This window comes from Anomaloglossus baeobatrachus, chromosome 1 (assembly GCF_048569485.1).
Source record: "Anomaloglossus baeobatrachus isolate aAnoBae1 chromosome 1, aAnoBae1.hap1, whole genome shotgun sequence".
Classification (NCBI taxonomy): Eukaryota; Metazoa; Chordata; class Amphibia; order Anura; family Aromobatidae; genus Anomaloglossus; species Anomaloglossus baeobatrachus.
The window spans coordinates 358,777,194-358,795,223 of record NC_134353.1 but is presented as its reverse complement, the minus strand read 5'-3'; the positions used below and the strand labels follow the sequence as shown (position 1 = coordinate 358,795,223).

Genomic DNA, 18,030 nt, shown 5'->3' with positions numbered 1-18,030 from the left:
TTCTGGAATACTTGAGTATCTAGCTGACGAACACTCAACAATCAGCAAGTTATCACTTATTTTCTAGATAAATGATACACTTACTGAGTTGGGAATGTTAAATGAAAGATAAAGTTGACTCCTTAAAGAAAATAAAGCTCTCATTATTGCTTACGTAATATTATAAAAAGAAAAATAAGAACAGCTTTCCCAATCTTTCTTTGAAAAAAATGTGCGCATGAAACCTAGCAAGCCACATGTCTAATATATATAAATGCAGGAAAAAAGGAATAAATTAGTACTCCAGATGACGTTTCCAAACAGTGCACTCAGATCCAAGCTGCAAAGTTGCCAGTTTCGGCTACATTGCCCTACAAACAGGTTGATGAAGGTCCTACCGTAATGTAGTGGAAACGTTGCATCTTGGATCTGAGTGCGCCGTTTGGAAACGTCATCTCTAGTGCTGCTTCATGCCTTTATTTCCTACCTAATACCATGTTACTGCATCTTTAATACCAACACTTTCTAAAGCTCCTGGACTCTATCCAATAAAAACATTGGTGATTTAATGAATAGGAAAAGATATAAATGCATGTAACTGGTATGTCTCGTATATATATTTTATTTTCCTTAATCAAGAGAAAGGAATTTTAAGTGGCTGTTAGACGTTGCATTTGTCGTATGTCTAGTAATGCAGTTCCTCTTGTCTTATTAGAACTTCACGGAAAAGAGTTAGTCTAAGCAGGAAAAGCCCTAGAGAAAAGTATAGGGGAGGGGGTTGTTGCGCTTTCCTGCTATCAGTTCACCATGGTAGCAATTCCCAGGACTATATTAATTGGGTAGTAAAATATCCCAGATGTAGAAGAACAGCGATTCCCTCACAGTTTCCCTACCCCCTTCAATCAGTGTCTAACACTGAGCTCATGCCATTGAGGAGCTATGGTATAGAAATCTGTGACCGTGTCCAGGCATCTATGGCATACATTGCACTAGCACATCTGGGATCCTTCAAGCAGTGTAGCACTTAAAAATCATCAGGAATGCATGAAGAAGTGCATTTGTGAGCCTCTCGAAGATTGATAGCACATTCTGGTATGGAATCTATTGTCTTACGATATTCCCAGATCTATCCTTAAGAATAGTTCACAGGAAAATACTACCATCCAGACTAAGGTTTTCATTTTATTTCTATTGGGGCTTCAGCAGCTACAACATGGTGATGCCTGGGTCTCATTAGTGGTCTAAGACTATGCCAAAATTAAAAAAAAAAGTGAGCAATATATTGTTTAACAGTTTAGTCACAAAAGGAGTCAAACATAGGCTATTAAAAATACCTCTCCTGTAGAAAGATGGCCATATTATATTTGATCTGCCAACATTATCTGTCTGGGTGAGAGTCAAGAGGACCCTCCATATATTGTCAGCGATATTGGCAAGTTTCATCTAATGTGTTTGGGGGCCTTGATATGTTCTAGTCAGATGAACGTTGCTGCTCTTGGGTCCGGCGCCTCCTCTTTCCTTGTGTTCGCCATCCTTCTTGCTTCGTGTGGATGACGCATCCTATGTCATCCACACAGTGCCCTTCATTGCGCTCCTGTGCATACAAACTTCTCTCTGCACTGCTTAGGGCATAGTAAAGCACCGTAATGCGCAGGCATGGGGAAAGGTCAAAAAACAACCATGCCTGTACATTACAGTACTTTGCTCTGTCCTAAGTAGGGCAGAGCAAAGCAGGAGCACAATGAAGGGCACTGTGTGGATGACGTAGGATGCATCCTCCACATGAAGCAAGAATAAGGACAGCAATCGCAAGGATAGAGGAGGCACCGGACCCGAGAGCAGCCATGCCCATTGGACCAGAAGGTATTGAACTGCTTCGCAGGGGAGTAGGTGACAGGTTCCCTTTAATGGGACACCTCACATTTTCGAGAAAAACAGTAGTTTATTTTACTTGCTAATATTGCACCATCATTCTCCACACTCATCATCACTGATCCCATCAGGGCTCAGAATCTACATTCCCTATCAGTATATCTTTGGACTGTGAGAGAAAACCAGAGAACTCAGTGGTAACCAACGCAAAGATGAAGAGAACAAACAAACTCCTTGCAGATGTTGTCCTTGGTGGGATTTGAACCCTGGACTCAGCGCTGCAAAGCAACAATGTTAACCACTGAGCCACCACAACTTAAAAGCTATTTGATTGTTCCAATTTTTTTTTTATTTATGAGCTTTTTTTGAGGGTGTCAATATAAGCTAAATATATTTACTACAGTATTATCGGCAATAAGACTGCAGCTTTCTATGGACTCTAGTACGGCGAGAAACAAAGAATAAAATGGTTATATCTGCCTTGGGAAAGGCAAAAAGTCAAAGAATAGTTTTGCTTGCCTTTTTAGTGTTAATTGAGTTAGTTCCTGTGAATAAACAGCTAAAATAATTTACCGTAATGATACCATTTTTATGTCTTCAGGGTCAGACAAAACAATCTTAGAAATCTTTGCAGAATTTTCTGAGCAGAACATCTAAGTATTTGATGAGTGTTGAGTTTTTGAGGAGCATTAACAGTTTACGTAAGTTTCCGCTCCAAAACCTTCTAAAACAAAACTCAATGTGCACCCATACTTTTGCAGAAATGTTTCTTGTTAAACTATCTGCACGTACATAAGTTCAAGGCATCCGAAATGGGCCATGCCGTGGAAACACCGGTAATAGAATATACTGTAATTTCTGTTCCTGTCTCTACTTTCTAAATGTATAATAATGGTGTCTCCATATGTCCAAGCACACTCTTTGATAACTTGAAAGGACACTATGAAGTAAGTGTGGCTTCTTATTGATGGAAATCAGACCTGGAGTCATTGGAGCTCTATATGACATAAAAGCAATTATCCACGACTTTGTTCTAGAGTATAAAATAAATACATGGAGGGCTATTTACATTATGGAGGGGCAGATCAATCAGCATTCATCTGCCCCCAGCAATAGAGGAGGAACACAGTCATCTGTTCCTGATCTTTCAAACATTTTTCCATATGCACAAACATTACACTATGTATTTGGACCCAAGGAACATTGTCTTATAAATGTGTCTGATCATCAGCAGTCAGCTGGATGTCCCTAACGGCACAGCAGATGGGGCAGATTCAATGGATGATGGTGGTGGATTTCTATGTAAGGATCATGCCGTTAGGTTATACATGAAAAGATGTTTTCATCATGGATGTCCAAATTTACGTTGTACACGGAATGTTTGATGATGGCAGTGATCACATTGTGTCGGAATTTCAGAAACTCTTAAGTGAAGGCATTTATACAACCTTTCGTAGGAGGGAGCTTCCTTCCTCTGTCCAAGTGTGTTGGCATGTGACTAGTTATATCTCTGTCTGACCGTCTGGCTCAGTATATTAGCTAAGCTAGCCAAAGATCAGGCTGTAATCGATCCACACACTTTTGAAAACAAAAGTCAAAGAGTGAGATACCAGATTCTTTTTTCCATTGACATCTTGTTGAGGGAGTGTCCGAAAACCCACAACAACTAGATGGTAGACCAGCCCATCAAAATAATTAGATTTCGTTGGCTTTTATCTAATGTTGTATGGGAACTTTCACACAGGATTTAGCAGTAGTTTTCTTGGAGACATAACTACGCCTATTGCAGACCTATGAGTAAAATTAGCCATAGGCTGAGGTCCCATGATCGTAGATTTTCCTCTTCCAAGAGAAGTGGATTGATTATCTAAATGACACTCCGATCATACTCTGATCAGAGTGTCAGCTTAGTGTGTTACAATTCTCTCGGAAGTAAAGACTCATAGCACAAGTGAGGAGAAGATGTAGAACAAAATTTCTCCAGGTGCTCCATTCTGTGATGTCATCTGAGGTCAGTCCGATGATATCCACGCACTCATAGACTTGTATGGGTGTGCGCCATCCGATTTGCGCTGCCACTTGTAGCATGCAATGCTTTTTTTCTCATGACAAATCAGCATGAGAAAAAAGCATTAATCGTCTCTGTGCCATAGTATAAAATTAGTGCTATCCGACAAAACATAGTCTAGTCCAAGTCATACACTCATGTGAGCAACCCTATATAGTATATTCACCGTCAATGTTATTAATGACTTTGGCGTAAAAGGCCATTTGTGTTTTCATTTGGTGGCACTTTAATTTGATGGGAAACAGAAGTTAAATTACCTCCGGACATAATTGTGATGTATGTGATCCTATAATGATACACAAGACAATTTTTGGATTCTACTAGTTCTGTGATTGTTTATGGTAAATGTCAAAGTGATGCAAAATGTACAGGGTATATCCATGGTTTCAGTCTTGTATTTTTATATATTGCATGTGTATCACAGTAATAAAGGATTACTGTGCAGTAACTGTGTACAGGAGATCGGCCAATATAATCATTTCCATTCAATCTATCATTTACTATATATACACACATACATTTGAAACATGGAGCAGTCTAAACATTTTGAATCTATCATGTAGTGATATTCGCACACCAGCCTTCATGCTATATGCAATGGCTCAAGTTATGTTTAAACCTCTGTTCATATAATTCTAATTCATTATCATAAATTGCCATATGCTACTGTACGACCTTCCGCTGTGTGCACTCAGTAAAGCTTGCCATTGAGATGATAGTATGAAAAAAATGATCTGCTCTACTGCAGACTATGAATTATGCTATTTCATCTAACAGCAATTTTTTAAGATAATGAAATCTGTTTTCCATTATATCTATCATGGTTCCTTAAAGGGAAACTGTCATGTAAAAAATTATATTAACCCTTAGATATTGGGTTAATCTACAATCTCAGCACATAGTGAGTGGCAACTGTAAATAAGCAGTGATACACTGCTGAGCTGGCTGTCAGTCACTGCCGGGGTGTGGCTACAGCTTATGCGCACTATGAACTGACTGGTGACTAAAACTGCTGTGGCCACGCCTCTGTGACTGAAAGCCCAGTAAGTGACACATCACTGGAATCAGGATCTCTGTCCCTACATTATGCTGGTCTCAGATGTGTAGCAAAAACCTGATGACAGATTCCCTTTAATAAATCTAACAGTTTTGGTTTTGACGCCTCTTGTACGCCAATCCACTTTTTCAACTTTTGCCTGCCATCATAGAAAACTAAAAATTTGCGTATATGAGACTGCACAAATTTTTACCCAAATTGTGATACCTGTGGGCTTAGTTTCTACCTAAACTTGCCATAAACTGCCTGATAAATATCATCTTGTGTGTCGTGATTGGTGGAGGAACCATTCAGAAACATGTAAGTGATACCACCCCATGGCCTGTTCTCTATTTTGATTTGTTTTGCTTGGCCTGGCGGTCCTTGTATATACACAGCTGGTGAGGTTGTTTCGTCTCCTATAACAAGTCCAGGCTCAAAGACATTCTTCAGGGTTTAGAAAATTACAAAAAAAAAAAAGTAAATAAACCCTCACAACCAGTGTCCACTGACATCACATTCAGTAATAAATATAAAACATATGTGTAAAGATGCAAATTTACAGGACAATATGTGTGGGTTCAACAATGGCGTAGTGGCCTGCGTTCAGCACAACTTTAATGAGTTGTGTGTCCTATTTAATCTATCACACTGTCGTTCTCTCAGGACTTAAGCTGGATGAGACAAAGCCTAGTCTACTCCTCCCCCAAGCTGATATGTACATGTGTGCAACAGTGTTCCCCCATTCCGTGCCCCAAGATATGATGTCAGCAGAAGGGAATGTAGAACGAGCAGCAAAGTTTAACCTAGAAATGTTTTTCCAGAATTATTTACGTTTGAAAAAATAAAGTCTACTCATTTTTTTGTTAAAATTTTAAACCAAACGGCTAGAGTTTTTAGGCAAGAGTTTAACAGTTTGAGTCAAATGCCTCCTGACAAGCCCAGCATATTGGTTTCTGCAGGTCAATATACCTTGGATAATGTAACAAACAGCGTAAAGGTTTTACCACAAGTCAGGGGAGGGAGAAAATCTCTTAGTGAGATGAGAAAGACACACTTCAGACCACTGACTAATCAATTTCCTGTGAGCCGGAATTCCAGTCAGAAGGTCAGCTGGTGGTGTCCACATGCCTTCCGATGGGGGCTTCTCATAAACGTGCTTCTCTCACCCGGCCTGATGACAAAACCACATTACAGCTCCTTCTCTGCGTAGGGGTTGTGGTTGTGGAAGGAGGGGACAGACATTTTAACAGCGGTGTTCGTGAAAACACCACAAAAACACACATGGTTGAATCTCCATACATATGTACTGTAAGCTTTCCTTGGCCCTTTTTCAATCAAACCTTTTGTTTTAATGGATGGCTACATCATGACATCTGTTTATAGCTCCTCTCCCTATGCTGCTGATTTCGCTTTTTAAAATCAGAATAAATTTGACTAGAAACATTTCCAGTGCCAAACGAGGGTGCCGGAAAATGAAATATGTAAGAGAATAGAAAATGTCTACACAAAAGAGGGACTGTCACCTCAGGGGAAGAGTTGTGCAGATTTTAGCTAGAATCCATGGCGAAATCTATCTATCGGCATGAGTCATCTCCGGATTTTATTTGGGTTTTATACTGAAGTCATTACAAGCATACAAGAACTAAATCTCTGTTGTACATCTAAACTGACAAGGTCAATTCCTGAGTGGGTTCCAGGTTGATTTATTGTGTAGAAAGGATTTGGTAAAATCACATCCATTTTGCTAGTGGTTGTAATTTTGCAAATTTTCTGCCTAGAAAATCCATATGGAAAATCTGATGTGCATCCACACCCAGTGTAGGTAGACATGACCTTATAGGTTCTACACAAGAGAAATGGCAACAATAATGGTACTATGCTCCATGTACTTGTTTACACGTCTGACTTTTTCACATTAAGGTAGTGTTTTGAAGAGCATAGAGGGCATTCATTTTGCTTGGTCGGTTAAACACAGCAGATTTTCCATGTGGAATCACGGCCTGATTCTGACAAAATCACCATACAAGCAAACTACATTCGGTCTACTATTGTTTTAAAATTTACAATGCAAATAAAGAAAAATGACATGTCAATTCTTAAAGATTAGCTAAACTTTCATATCTTAAATAATTTTGTGCAGTATGAAAAGTTAGGAAACTTTGCAAATCACTATATTATGGCATTTGTCTTAATTTCTGTAAATAAAAAATATAGTATGTAATGTATTGTTTACAATCTCCTGCTTTTCCCCAGTCTTTTTGCCAGAGTTAAGCCCCAATGTACCTATTTGGAGAAGTGAAGCTGGCAGTGAATCAGGGCTAGCACTAGGAATTTCAGGGCCACTGACTGGCATAATTTTGGGGCCTCCTTAAGACTCCACCCCAGCTCTGCCTCCATCCCTGCTCCGCCTCCACCAGGCTGGTTTGTAAGCCAATAAATGAAGCGTGAAGGGGCCCCCCTTCTGTTGGGGCGGTGGTCTAGAGTCCTGTTTGTCCCCCCTGGTGGTGGCCCTGACTGAAGGGTCATCAGCAGCGTCTTCCTCTGGGTGTTCTGCTTATCAGAACAATCCCCTTACACCCTTGCTTGTCCCCATAGGTAAACTCCGCACCTGAAGCCCTTGTCACATTGCTGTGTGGTTGGTTAAAGCCATAGCATTATCCCCCACACTCCACATACTGTGTCAGTAAACAGATCCTCACTGCCCCCTGTATACTGTAATAGAAGCACTGGATTTAGACCTTCACTGCCCCCCATATACTGTAGTGGAAGTGTAGTGCCCCACGGGGCAGGCAGTTAACCTACTCGTCGCAGGCTGTTGACTCATTGTCACGGGCAGCCTAGCCCGGCTCCATTGCGCCAAGGCGTACAGAAGATGGCTAGGGAAGGATGATGGGGGTAGTAGTGAGGTGATTGTCGTGATGCCACCTGTGATATGCGGCCAGGGAATGAGCCGCCGCTGCTAACGCTGTCTTCCAGGGCAGATGGTGGTAGCAGCTATAGATGGTATTGCTCCCCACAGGTGGAGCAGGCCTCGGGGAGGATGATGAGGGGAGTAGTGATGGCGGGCGTCGAAGCGCGGAGCGTTGGTGGCAGTAATAAAGAGACAGAGTCTATGGCTGCAGTTCCAGGTTGTTTACTCATTTTTAGTGCTGTGCCGCTCACCCGGGTAATACCAGTCACTTGCTATGATGGGCTCCGTCGAACCTGAACCCATTAGAGATCAGTCCAGTTTGGGTGTTCGGTGGGTTTCCTCCTTGTAACGCCTGTCTGTGGATCCCCTGGCTTGAAGATACGAGGGGACCCTGGGTTTCACGAGTAGAACTCTTGTCCCTATATGCAGGTGCCGCGGTTCCGATGTGGGGTTTGGCGTTATCCTAGGCCCCGGATCCTATATGGCACTGTGCTCTAGGGTGCTTTGTGGTCAGGGAAGCTTGAAACTTTCCCCAACCAGGCAGATTCAGGAAAACCAACGTGGAGTATGATCTTCCGTAGGGTCCTGCCGCCCTGTGTGGCGTCGATTCCATGGGGAGCAGGTTCACTCTCCCCACGGCATTTATGTGAACTTCTCCTTCCCAACGGAGCACCTGTAAGATGCGATTGCTCTCTTCCTCTCCTGCTGGAGAACTCCCTAACTGTTGTGTTGGCTCCTGACTCCCCCTGCTGGCTGCTCCTCCTCCCTCCCAGGTCCTAAGCTAGTGAAACTGGGGCCCCTGTTGAGGGCATCCTGTAAATGCCACTCTGTTGGCGACCCCTTTATTACCCTACCCTAGCCCAGTCGCCAGCGGACACAGGGCAACCTGGTGTGTATTTGAGTATGTAATGTGGTGAAACCGAGACTGACCTCCTCAGGATACGGGTTTAGCATTACACCCAAATTTGGGTGCAATACTCTGTGGCGACTGAAGTCTCAGGGGCGCCACAGAAGCACTGGATTTAAATCCTCAACGCCCCCGTATACAGTACTGTAGTGGAAGCACTGGATTTAGAGCCTCAAACTGCCACCCCCATCATATATACTGTAGTGGAAGCACTGGATTTAGAACCTCACTGCCTAGTATATACTATAGTGGAAACATTGGATTTAGACCCTCACTTCCCCCTGTATACTGTGGTGGAAGCACTGGACTTAAACGGTCACTGCCCCCCACCAAATACTGTAGTGGAAGTGTACCGCCCTGTGCCAGCAGCCGGGACTGCTGCTCGGATCCGGATCCGCGGTTGCTCGAGGGGTCTCCGGACCCAGGGGTCGTGCGGCCACTCAAAACGAAAAGGTGGGGTATTTACAGGGGAGTGATATATGTAAAGTTCGTGATGCCACCCACGGTGTGTGGTAAGGTGGAGTACCACCGCTGCCGTTAGGAGCACCCGGTGGTGATGGGATGGCAGCCAAGTGTTTAACCCCTCCGTGGGTAGGGGGAATTCCCCGGGGCTCAGTAATGTTGGTGAAGGGACACCATTGGAGAGGCTAGGGTCACTGTGTACTCACTCAGTCCAATAACGCTGACACCGACAACTTGTAAACCAAAGTTCTGAGCACCGCTGCAGAAGGGAGGGAGCATGCCTGGATCCCTTTTCCGTTGGTGTTGCTTGTTAGCCTGTGGCCTTTTCCTTGGCACCTTTCTACTGATTGGCCCATGTAATGTAGAACTAGTCGGGTCCCGCTCACCCATATGGCTAACGGTGTGAGCTTGCTCTCATGGTTCACGCTTGGGATTTTCTGGACTGTGTATTGGGAAAGTCCTATCCCCCTCGTTGCGCTAGTACCCCGATTTTGGAGCGGGTGGAGAACGAATCTTGAAGGCTCCATCCTCGTCGGATGAATTACCAGTACACTTGAAGTTACTTCCTGACTTCCTGGCCTAGGGTCCACGTAGCCCGTCGTGCCCTGGTCCCTGCCCAGAGATAGCACAAGTCCGCCGGCTGCCCTCCTCGGCAGTACCATGCCCTTTGTCACGATCCCCTGCGATCGGGGTTCCAGCTCCTACCAGGCCCAGACCAACGTCTGCCACTTAGTAGTAACAAGGAGCCCAGCTCCTAACCTCCTCCAACGGACTTGTGACCTCTCCTCACGAGAGTCACCACACAACTGAACTGCTCCTAACACTCCTGACCCTCTCTTACCAACCCCCCAAATGGGCAGCCCTGTTCCCTTCAGGCTACCCATTGGTGTTTCTGGTGGGTGTGATGCAGAGTGTTTCTAGGATTTTGATTAGGTTGTTCTTAGCAACACCAAAGGCCAGGGACCCGTAACCAAGGAGAATGTGGATACCATGCAGAAGGGCAGGTTGCACAATACCCTGTGATGACCTGATAGGCCAGGGCGTCACAGAAGCATTGGATTTAGATCCTCATTGCCCCTATATATGGTACTGGAAGCACTAGCTTTAGACCCTCACTGCCCCTCGTATACTGTAGTGGAAGCACTGGATTTAACCTTCACTGCCCACTGTATACTGCAGTGGAATGCCACCCTAGGTATGAGGAAATACGAAGTGAATGGTAAAAAGGGAGGGGACGGAAGAGAGAAACTTTGTGTCTAGGGTAGGGGGAGATGGTGACCCCTGATAAAACCTTCTGCTGGCCCCTGGCTCCCCTGACATCCCTAGATAGGTTCAGCACCTATGCACTAAGCAGGATACCTGGTCCTGGCTGACCCTGAACTGGGCACTAGGTAATGAACGGGTGTGATAGCGCCAGTATACCCTACTAAGTCCTAAAGAATACACAGGGGAAAGCAAACAAACAACTTATCTCCAAGATGACTTAAGGAAAGTAACAGCAACATACATCAACATTTCTACAGATGATGACAAGGGGCAAGAGACGGACTATCAAGGAGCAGTATGTGCAGACAAACGCAGCAACCTTCTTCAGCTGGGACACAAAAGGGTTTTTTGTCAACTGTGACACACCTGAGACAAGGAAGCATTGGATTTAGACCCTTACTGCCCCCCTCATATATTGTAGTGGAAGCACTGGATTTAGGCCCTCACTGCCCCTTGTATACTGTAGTGGAAGCACTGGATTTAGACCTTCACTGCCTTTGTATACTGTAGTGGAAACACTGTATTTAGACCCTCACTGCCCCCTGTATACTGTAGGGAAAGCAATGGACTAAAGGGGGCTTTACACGCTATGATATCGTTAATGTTTTGTCGTCGGGGTCAAGTTGTTAGTGACGCACATCCGGCGTCATTAACGATATCGCAGCGTGTGAGACTGACCAGCGACCTTAAGCGACCTCAAAAATGGTGAAAATCGTTCACCATGGAGAGGTCGTCCCAAACTCAAAAATCGGTAAGGGTTGTTTATCCAGGTGATTCATCGCTCCTGCGGCAGCACACATCGCTATGTGTGACACCGCAGGAGCGAGGAACGTCTCCTTACCTGCCGCCGGCCACAATGCGGAAGGAAGGAGGTGGGCGGGATGTTATGTCCTGCTCATCTCCGCCCCTCCGCTTTGATTGGCCGGCCGCTTAGTGACGTTGCGGTGACGTCACTGTGATGCCGAACGTCCCTCCCCCTTGATGGAGGGATTGTTCGGCAGTCACAGCGTCGCTGCCGACCAGGTAAGCATGTGTGACGCTGCCGTAGCGATAATGTTCGCTACGGCAGCGATTACAAACAATCGCATGCGCGACGGGGGCGGGTACTTACACGCTCGCTATCGCTACAAATTGCTAGCGATATCGCTACTGTGTAAAGCCCCGTTTAGACCCTCACTGCCCCTTGTATACTATAGCGGAAGCATTCATATAGACCTTCACTGACCCCCTGTATATTGTAGCGGAAGCATTGTATTTAGACCGTCACTGCAGCACCATATACTGTAGTGGAAGGATTAGGCTCCTTTCACATTGCGTTTGTCTCTACGTCCACAGGTCCCGTCGGGGCATCCATCCGGACCGCCCCTCCCCCACTCTGCAAGCGTGCTCCGGACGCATGCGCCCGACAGGGCCATTCACTTTTATGGAGCGCACTGCGTTAGCGTGTGCTCTGTTTTGTGCCATTTTTTGCACATATACGTTTCTGCAGACGGACAGTGCGCTCCATAACAGTGAATGGCCCTGTTGGGCGCATGCGTCCGGAGCACGCTTTGCAGAGTGGGGGAGGGGCGGTCTGGATGGATGCCCCGACGGGACCTGTGGACATAGAGACAAACGCAATGTGAAAGGGGCCTTAGGGATTAGATTTAGACCTTCACTGCCCCCTGTATATTGTAATGGCAGCAATGGTTTTAGATCCTCGCTGCCCCCCTGTATACTGTAGTGGGAGCACTGGATTTGCTTCCACAAACATCCTGTATGTATTACCAGGGTGGACATAATGAGCGCAGGCTGCTTGTGGAGGCAATTCTTCCATTACAGTATACCATATACAGGGGCAGTGAGGGTCTGTTGTGCCTGCTGCAGGAGACTCTGATAAGCAGAACAATCAGAGGTGACAGGTACTGACCATTTCACTACCAGCATCTGTACTCAAAATTCTGATATCAATGCAGTTTAAGACTATGTGCGCACTTTGCGTTTTTACCTGAAGCGTTTTCATGCCAAAATGCATGCGTTTTGATTTTCCAGCAGGGTCAATGGGAAATAGGGATTTCTTGTGCGCACTTTGCTGTTTAAAACGCTGCATTTAATTTGCATATTTTTGGGCAAAAACTCAGCGTTCAAAGAAGAAGCATGTCAATTGTTTTTGCCATTTTGGCAGCGTTTTGCTAACATTAGAGTCAATGAGAAATTTCAAAATGCATCCTAAATCAAAATACCAGCGTTTTACATGCTTTTTTGATGCAGAAAACATGCTTTTTTGACAAAATAAAAGGATGCGTTTATGCCTTTGTAATAATGATATGATATGTGCCTTTACACACACACACATAGTCCGACAATTAAATTAATGAAAATCCATAATTTAACTTTATTTTATGCGTAAATATAATAAAATAGTTATAATTTCAATTAAATTATCTATTTTGTGCATGATTTTAAATATATTTGTTATAATGTTTTCCGTTTTTTTCATAGTGTTTGAATGTTTAAACTTTATTTAGCAGTGTCTTTATGTTCAAAACGCATCTGTCTTTATGCAATGGAAAAGCATGTAAAAAGCGCTAAAAACGCGGCTAAAACACGGTAAATACGCACGCGTATTTATCGCGTTTTCGTGGTCAAAAACAACTTTGGCAAAAACCATTTCTGCCAGAGGATGCGTTTAGAACTGCAACTACCACGACGCAAAGTATGCACATAGCCTTAGGCTAGTTTCACACATCCGGCTTTTCGCCATTTTGCCGGATTCGGCGCACGCCAGTACAGTGTATACAGTATAATGGCAGTGCCGCAACTTCCGGGTCACATGCGCTGGTTACATGACAGCATGTCACGCTGCCATTGTACTGTATACACTGTACTGGCGTGCGCCGAATCCGTCAAATTGGCAAAAAGCCGGATGTGTGAAACTAGCCTTAGGCAGGCAAAGTAGGGTTTGGAAGCCACTTGCATACACATTTTTTTTCAGAAATAAAAACATATCCCCTAATAATGATTTTCAAGGTAGCATAACTTTCCATGCTGAACAAAATGATAAAAAATTAACATAAAATTCAGAAATAAACTTGGTTTCTAACCAGAAACAGCAGAGAAAGCATGGTAAGTAGCCACAGGCAGATTAAGAAGCATCCGAAGCAATCCAAACTACAAACCTGCAGTAGAAATCTGTGGGGCATACCAGTTTAAAGGCAATCTGTCTGCAGATTTTTGGTATGTAATCTGACAGCACCATGAAATAGGATCAGAGTCCCCGATTCTAGTTTACTGGGTGCAGTACGGTAGTTATGATCATAGTCATAGTTTTGTCTGCTGTAGAGCTCAATTGTTATGCTGTTTATCACCCCAATCACACCACAGATTTCCATGTACATTGTATAGTTACAGATAGCTGCTAATCAGTGCTTGGGGTGTGGTTGGACTAGGAAGCACGAGTCCAGTTGTCTTGTAGTGATAATCTCCTGATGATAAAGCACTGATTGTATTGAAACAGAAAAACACAGTCAAGATATTAACACATTGTTGTAATCAGGGTCTCTGCTCCTGCATCATGCTGCCCTCAGATTACATAGCAAAAACCTGCTGATATATTCCCTTTAAAGCTTTCTCCGCAGACATATAGTAATTCCTAGTTAAAAAAAAAATTCTTAAAGCAAAATATCTGGGATCCATTCAAATATCTCTGACATTAGTGAATGTATCTGGCTGGCTATTTAAGCTGTAAATATATCTTCAGGATAATACTTAAATGAAACCTAAGTTGTTTCTTGAGGATCTCAGCCCAAGGTCAAATATTTGTGGACAGCACAGTTATTGCAATAGTGAAATGATCAAATTAAAAACAAGGTCAAATAGAGGACACAAAGTTATAAAAAGTACATTAGGATGAATGAGCATATATCAGTGGAGAGTTCTGGCAACCAGTTTGCATATTACAGAAATTACAGGGCACAGTGAGTCCAATATCTAGAACTGGTTCTCAGTCATAAAAGGCAGCTCCATCCATCTTTAAAGCAGATTTGTCATCAGATTTCATAGTGTAAACTGCTGATATTAGTACATTTTCTATTTTTCATTTTTGTTTTTTGCTCTCCTTCCGAGAGCCGTAATTTTTGTATTTTTCCGTTAATCTTGTTATATAAGGGCTTGTTTTTTTGCGGGACAAGTTGTACTTTTAAATGAAACCATATACTCTATTGGAAAACGGCCAAAAAATTCCAAATGGGGGAAAAATTGCAAATAAAAAAGTGCAATTGCATGATTGTTTTGTGGGTATTTTATTCACCGTGTTCCCTATATGGTAAAACTGATGTGTTGCTGTGATGCCTGAGGTCGGTGCGAGTTCTTAAATACCAAACATGTAAAGGTATACTTTTACAAGAGGTTAAAAAAATTCTGAAGTTTATCCAAAAAAGTAGCGCACTTTTTGCGCCATTTTCTGTGACCGGTTGCGTTCTCATTTTTCAATATTTGGGACTCAGTGATGGCTTTTTTTTTTTTGTATCTTCAGCTGATGTCTTTAATGGTACCATTTTTGCACAGATGCTATGTTTTTATCGCCCGTTATTGCATTTTGCGCAAAATTTGTGACAACCAAAATGTAATTTTGCCATTTGGAATTTTTTTTCCGTTACGCCGTTTACCGATCAGGTTAACTGATTTTATATTTTGATAGATCAGGCATTTCTGAACGGGGCAATACCAAATGTGTGTATATTTTTAATTTCTTTTATTGTTTCATTTATAATGGAGCGAAAAGGGGGTGATTTGAACTATTAGGTTTTTTATTTTTTTAAGTTTTTGAAACTATTTTTTAGTTTACTAGTTCCTCTAGGGGACTATAAGGATCAGCAGTCTGATCGCCTGTTCATTTCTGTTGATCAGAGCTGCACAGCTCTCATCAGCAGAAATGGAGAGTTTCTGTTGGAGCTGCTGCTCTGTTGGCTCTAACAGGAACTACGTCATGATAGTAACAGGAGTCATCACATGACCCGTCACTACCATGGCAACTATCGGCTACCCGTGATCATGTCACATGGCCTCCAATGGTGGGAGGCAAGGCGCGTTCCCCGCCGCAGCCATTTAAATTGTGCTGTCACATTTTGACAGTGCGATCTAAGGGTTATCAGGCGTGGGTGGATCGCGGATCTACCCCCGACTGTTAGCCACACTTATCTGTTGTTCAAATCAGCAGACATGTGCATGGATCACTGCCGGCTCATCACAGCAGCCGGCGGTATTTAGCCTAACATGATTTAGGATGTACTGGTACATCCTAGGTCATGAAGGGGTTAATAAACCCCGGAACTGTGTTTTCCTTTTTTGCTGATGCATTACACTGTTTACTTGTGCAGTGTGTGATCTACTAGTATACCCAAGTCTTTTTCACACATGCTGTTGCTTAGTTTTATTCCTCCCATTTTGTAGATGTTATTTTTGGGTTTTTTTGCCCAGATGTAGAATTTTGCATTTCTCCCTGTTAAATACCATTCTATTAGTCACTATCCATTGTTCCAGGTTATCTAGATCCTTCTGAGTCCTTTCTCTTACTTCTCTAAGGTTACCTCTCCCTCCTAGCGTCATAACGACTATAAATTTGATTAGATTAAGTACAGTTCCCTTATCTAGATCAGTATAAAACTGTTCAACAACACTAAGGCCAAAACAGAGCATTGTGGTGCTCCACTTGAAACACTCTTCCAATTGAATGCGCACCCATTTATGACCACTCTTTAAGTATGAATACTGAGCCAGTTATGAATCCACCTAACCGTAGCCTTGGCAATCCCATATTTGGTTATTTTTTTCAATAAGGATAGTATGGGATACTTTTTCAAATGCTTTGCTGAAGTACATATATACCGCATTTCCCTGATCCATCCAAGTCAGTGATTCCATCATAGAAGGAAATTAGATTAGTCTGGCATGACTTGTTTGCTACAAACCCATGCTGACTCTAGTTAATTACTGTATTTTTAACCAAGTACTTGCATTCATGCTGTTTAGTAATTTGTTAAAATGTCTTTCCTTATATAGAATTAAGGCTCACTGGAGTATAATTTCCTGTCTCCATCTTTTTTCCTTTTTTGATGATAAGAACAACATTTGCCCTTCTCCAATCTCCGGGACTTCTGTTCTCCTGGAATTTTCATAGATTCTGACTAGCAGTTTTGCAATTTCCTCTGCTATATCTTTAACACCCCAGGATGTAAAGAGATTTAAATAATTTAAATTAGCTGAGTGTTGCCTCACCATTTCTCTGTTTATAAATACTGTGGATTCCTTTATTCCTTCGATAGTACAATGAAGATCAGTTGATGTTACATTAGCTTTCTTAGAGAACACAGATGAAAAATAGGAATTTAAAAGTCCGGCTTTCTCAACATCATTTTTGACCACTTCACCCTTTTGATCCTGCAATGTACATGTAGCCCACAGTGGTTGTGACAATGGAAGTGGTCAAGTTGCATTGAACTATAAGTGAGTTATAACATCATAAACAGAAAATCCTGAATTTTTGGTAAGGATCACCGGTATGATTAGTAATGATGCTGGACTCTCACAAAGTGATTCTGTGATTTTTTTTTATGCGAAAATAATACAACACCTAGGTAATATCTGTGAGTTGGAATACATGACAATATGCTCAATATGTGTAATAAATAAAGAAAATGACTTATATACCTCTTTCACATTGAGGTCCAGTAAATCCGTAGACACAAGCACATCTGTTTGGCCCGATACAACGTCCACCATTCTGACAACCGTTTTCACATACAGCTTTAAGGAAAAAAAATGTAAAGCATTTTATTATTAATTTTCTACAATGACATTTGCGATAAACAAAACATTCACCAGATGCTGTAAAGAAAAGCTGTAAAACCCTGCAAAAATTCCACTTATATGGAAAATTCAAAGACTTAGTATGCACTAAGCTTCATATTAAAAAAAGAAAAAGTAGAAATCTTCACTGGTATTGGCCAGATTGGGTAGGTTTTCTACAGCCTCACTATACACTTTAGACTAATGTTGACCAAAACCTTGGATATAGACAGGTTTGGCCAACAGGCTAAAATTTATGGGAGTAGCGGACAAATGATTATCTGGGGAATGAAAGGGAACCGGTCACCACTTTTTTGCCCTATAAGCTGCGGCCACCACCACCGGGCTCTTATATACAGCATTCTAACATGCTGTATATAAGAGCCCAGGTCACTGTGAGAACATAAAAAACACTTTATGATACTTACCTAACATCCGCGCGGTGGGCCTAATGGGCGTCTCCGTTGTCCGGCGCCGCCTCTTTCGGCCATCTTTGGGCTCCTTCTTCTCTAGCCGTGGTGCATGACGGGTCCGACGTCATCCACACTCCACTCGCCGGCATGCAGGTCCTGCGCAGGACCGGCGAGTGAGTATGACGTAGACGCGTCATGCACACAGGCTTCAGAAGAAGGATGAAGATGGCCAAAAGAGGTGGCGCCGGCACCGGAGAACGGAGACGCCCATTATGCCCAGCGAGCGAC

General features: G+C 43.0%; 1 protein-coding gene across 1 annotated transcript in view; it reads right to left on the bottom strand.

The window, feature by feature from the left end:
- The window catches only part of LOC142314091 (fibrillin-2-like), a 272,627-nt gene that overhangs the window by 124,073 nt on the left and 130,524 nt on the right, over positions 1-18,030 (bottom strand). Inside the window, exon 5 of the mRNA XM_075352444.1 lies at positions 17,192-17,287. Within this exon, the coding sequence (XP_075208559.1) occupies positions 17,192-17,287 (96 nt within the window). The remainder of the gene's footprint in view (positions 1-17,191; positions 17,288-18,030) is intronic.